Source organism: Phaseolus vulgaris, chromosome 5, assembly GCF_051622355.1.
Source record: "Phaseolus vulgaris cultivar YP4 chromosome 5, ASM5162235v1, whole genome shotgun sequence".
Taxonomy (NCBI): domain Eukaryota; kingdom Viridiplantae; phylum Streptophyta; class Magnoliopsida; order Fabales; family Fabaceae; genus Phaseolus; species Phaseolus vulgaris.
This window is the reverse complement of record NC_143502.1, coordinates 33,203,704-33,207,946: the sequence shown is the minus strand read 5'-3', so window position 1 is coordinate 33,207,946 and position 4,243 is coordinate 33,203,704. Positions and strand designations below refer to the sequence as shown.

Sequence of the window (4,243 nt, the reverse complement as noted above, 5' to 3'; positions counted from 1 at the left end):
TATAAAGTGTGGGGACCATTTTATATTTTGTTGAATCAAAGCATTAGATGAAGAATATATAAATATATTTTAACCTCATTCTCTATACATTGGCCTCCTTCTTAATTGATTTATTTTATTTTTACTTTCGTTTTGACATAGATAGAATATATATATATATATATATATATATATATTATATGCATGATTTGTTGATCGAATGAAAGGGTACATGAGTTTATTCTATAATAATGAAGAGGCTTAAAAGCCTATTTGTACTATAGAATCATGCTTTTAGGTCATTGGAAATTCTCTTTTGAGTCCAGTTTGACAGGCAACAACCACAATGGAGATGAAACTGAGCAATAATGGAGTTCAAAAGCAGTTCTATCCTTTGCCCCCACTACTCCACAAACACTTCCTTCTCCTTTATAAAAAATTAAAGCCACCCATTTTAAAAAAGGGTTAGCTTTCAGGATTCAAAAGAATATGCATGGATCTCTCTTCTCTTCTTCACCCCTTCAATAGTTTTTATACCAACTTTTCACCCTTCATCAACCACTCAATTCCCACCTTTTCCTCCTTGCAAAGCTTCAACCTTTGTGTTCTTATTTTTTTCTCCCTTAACTCGTACTAATTCCAACCTCATCCACCATCCCCATTTATTATGTTCCCTTTCATTGAGAAATAAAGGAAATAAAAGAAGAAACTAAAAGTCTTAACATTTGAACACTTTACCACATCAAATTAAATCCATCCGTTGGTTGATGAAGGGTGGCAAATGGTTGGCACCACCAACTCCAAGAAAATCCCTAGTTTGTCCCCATGCACTCTCTTCATTCTGTACGTGCCGTCGTTTTGCTGGGGGCATTTGTGACAAATCACCCGAATAATTATTCTCTCCCTCATGACTTGTGAGTACTGAACTTGAACCGTACATACCACAAAACTTGTTCCCATCTTGGCCTGGACTGTTGCATTTCAAACCTATGCTCCCGAGGAATAATGATGGGTCCGATGAAGTTGTCCCAATTTGCGCAGCTTTTTGCAATAAAGCTGTGGCTGACATGTTTGCTGAGGTTGTTTGATGGGATTGGTGTTGTGAACTATACAAGGAAGGAACACTTATGAGTTGCAGGTTGGGGTTATCCTTAACAATATTGTCGACTAGTGGAAGTGAAGCACTGCTAGTTAGCTCCTGGCTTCCATTGGAGGAGAGTTTATTTCCAAACACCCAATTTAGTTGGTAGTTAGAGGGTGGTGGATTTGAGCAAGGAGCAAGTGGATTTCCACCACCACCACCACAATAAATTGAGGTTGGGCTTGTAGCAGACCCAAGTTGTTGAAATTCATGCAAATTGTTGTTAGCAATTGTTTGATGAGCCTGAGATGTTTGAGTCATCCAAAGGGATAGCCCCTTAGATGTTTGATTACCTAGGAGAGGCTCCTCGGGGCACGAATTTGGCTTGAAAAATGATGAAAAATGGGTTGTCATGTTAGGACCGAGGGGATTTTGCATGATGCTGTAGTTGCTAATGTTTGATGCTGCGTTTACCCTTGCTGTTTCTTCTGCTAAGGCATCGCAGAAAGCCCTGTGAGTGATGAAACTATCCCTCCTGCTCCACCAAAATCGGTGACAAACAGTAAATTAATTAATTACAGCAAATGATATATAAACACAATTATGTACCATACACTTCTTTAAGCACCCATGTTACCTATTTAAAAGAAATATAATTTTTTGTAAATGTTACAATGTAATTGGAAAAGAGAGAGGGTAAGAAATATCAAATGTTGATGAGATGTTTAAAAATAATGGATATTTAAGTATAATTGCTCCACTTATTATTTTCTTTTATTTTTTTCATTCTATATCACATCATATTACATAATATTATTACACTTACACTGTTTTCTTTATTTAATCTCTCTGGGTATCATTTAGGGCTTAGGTGATTATTTTTCTTAACTAAAAGCAAACATGCAAGAAAGCTCAAAGGCATGATTTCTAGTTCCTTGAGCTGTTAAGAACTTCTTAGGAAGACTCCAGCATTAGGACTTGTAACGCTTAGCTTACGAAAAAAAGTTACATGAGTACTAAACACTAATAACCAAGAGAGTTTTATTTTTTTTAATCGTGTTTTACTTTTCACTTTTTAATGGGAACAAGAGAAAGGAGACAAAAAATATTAGGGACAAGTTCAATCCCTAACATATAGCTAGGGTTCATAACCCCACTCCCCAGATTAGTCTTTGACATTAAAACAATTTCATAATCGCATTAAATAATTCCAAACTAGCTAAGCTTTGAAATTTTGTCGTTTAAGATGTTTGCCAAAAGGTAATAAACCTTGCAAGTGTGGGTTCTTTCAAGTTCTTTTCACTGCACTAAGACTCATTTCTCCTTTTACTACACCTAAAAGCAAAATAGACAGCAGACACGCAGAAGCACACGGAGGAGTCAGACAAAGATATCATAGATACAGTTCAAAGGCTTCAGCGTCATGATTCATTTTATCTATATATATCTTTTTGGGTTTCAACATACCACTACTGCATGAAGAAAGCGATGCTCCTTCTTTTGTCACGAAGATTGCAATTTCTGTTTCTTTTCTTTTCTTTTTTTCATACATACCGCTAGACAACTTACCACTTTACACAAAATTTGATTAGTATGAGATTGATAACTCATCACAGTTTGTGATCCACGACATAAAGATAGAGATAACTACGTACCGTGAAAAGATAGTGCCACAGTCACATTTGTATTCTCGGGTACCACATGTTTTTGAGTGAGCTTTCCAATCTGACTGCACAGCATAACGCTTTGAGCACTTCTCGCACTTCCACTTCTTCTCACCGTGCTTTCTGCAGAAGTGCTTCTTAATCCCAGTTAAGTCTCCCAGAGCCCTTGAAGGGTGGTGGTGGACACAAGTCTTCTCTGGACACACATAAACCCTCTTCCTTACTTCTTTGCTTGTTCTCTGCTTTAGCTTCCAGGGAAGGTTGTGCCCTCGTCGATGGAGTTGAAGATTTTGGTCCCTTTGGAAACCCTTGAGACAAATTTCACACACGAATCTGTTTGTTGCCATCAGAGTCTTTGGAGACAAGGCTATGACCTCAGCTTCAGGATCTGTGCACAGAAGATTATTCATTAACTCACAAAATAAACCCATTGCTCTCTTTTGCAGGAAAGGCTATTTGCTTTGAATATACTTATAAGGCAGAGAGACAGAAAGAGAGAAAATTACAACAAAGATGCTGAGAATGATAATAACTTAATAAGCAACACGAAAGAATTAACAAACTTACCTGGATTTCCAGGGAGGTTTCTCTTCCTCTTCAAAGCAGGAGGTTGGTTAGATGCAGCAGTTGATGGGTTCTGAAGAGGAAAAGCATTTGAAATTTCTCCATCATCCATCTTTTCTAGCATCTTAGCTAAGGTGTTTCTTGAATCCTAAGTTTGACTGAGTTTGGAAACAGTTAGAGGTAGTGAGGTGGAAGGAAGTATATTAGTGTTTGAATTAGGAGAAAAGGTGAGGGAATGGGGTAGCTTAGGTAGGCTTCTTAATTATATGGTTCCAACCCTAAACAACATGAACTGATATATGCTAGATGGGATCTCTCTGTCCCTCTCTTTCTCTGGCATATGTTGCAGTCAATTTAATTATCTACTTTTTAGGTGGAATAAAAAACTAAGATGCTACGGGGGGCGGAAAAGCAAACTTGGAGAGAGAGAGGGAAAGGAAAAAGAAAGAGGAGGTGGGGGTAAGTCAAGAAAAAATATAGAGAGAACAGGAGATGAGGCAAAGGTGTGTATGATGACACATATGATGAGGTCCGAAGAAAGTTATCTTCATTTGGAATGATTATCCCATAATTTGTTACTTTTTGTTTTCTTATTTTTCAAATCCTTTCTCATTCAATGACTTTTATTTATTTATTTAAGTTTACAGATTATTAAACAGTGAGAGGAACCCTTTTTGTGTTTTCCAATAAATCTAAAGTTTTTATACCCAAGATATTTGAATTTCATTAACTTTGTAAGAAGGTAACAGAAATTAATTAGAGTTTATTTTGAGAAAAAAAAACTTAACCTAATCATCATCCTCACCTGATGGTAAATCTATTACCTTTGCCAAAAGAGATAGGCGATTAAAGGAAACAAATGTTACCAATAAAATTGTCTTTGAATAAAAGAAATATATCATCTTCGTTACAAAAAAATTTGTTATCTGTCATATAATTTACTTAAGGAAAATAT

At 36.3% G+C, this 4,243-nt stretch overlaps 1 protein-coding gene across 1 annotated transcript; it reads right to left on the bottom strand.

The window, feature by feature from the left end:
* Window positions 1-200: 200 nt before the first annotated feature.
* Window positions 201-3,805, bottom strand: LOC137835432 (zinc finger protein MAGPIE). The gene is made up of 3 exons (XM_068643944.2): window positions 3,292-3,805; window positions 2,716-3,112; window positions 201-1,595 (listed from the first exon to the last, which is right to left on the bottom strand). Exons 1-3 carry the CDS (start codon window positions 3,410-3,412, stop codon window positions 722-724), a joined length of 1,392 nt encoding a protein of 463 aa, XP_068500045.1. The 5' UTR covers window positions 3,413-3,805; the 3' UTR covers window positions 201-721.
* Between the last annotated feature and the right edge of the window lie 438 nt (window positions 3,806-4,243).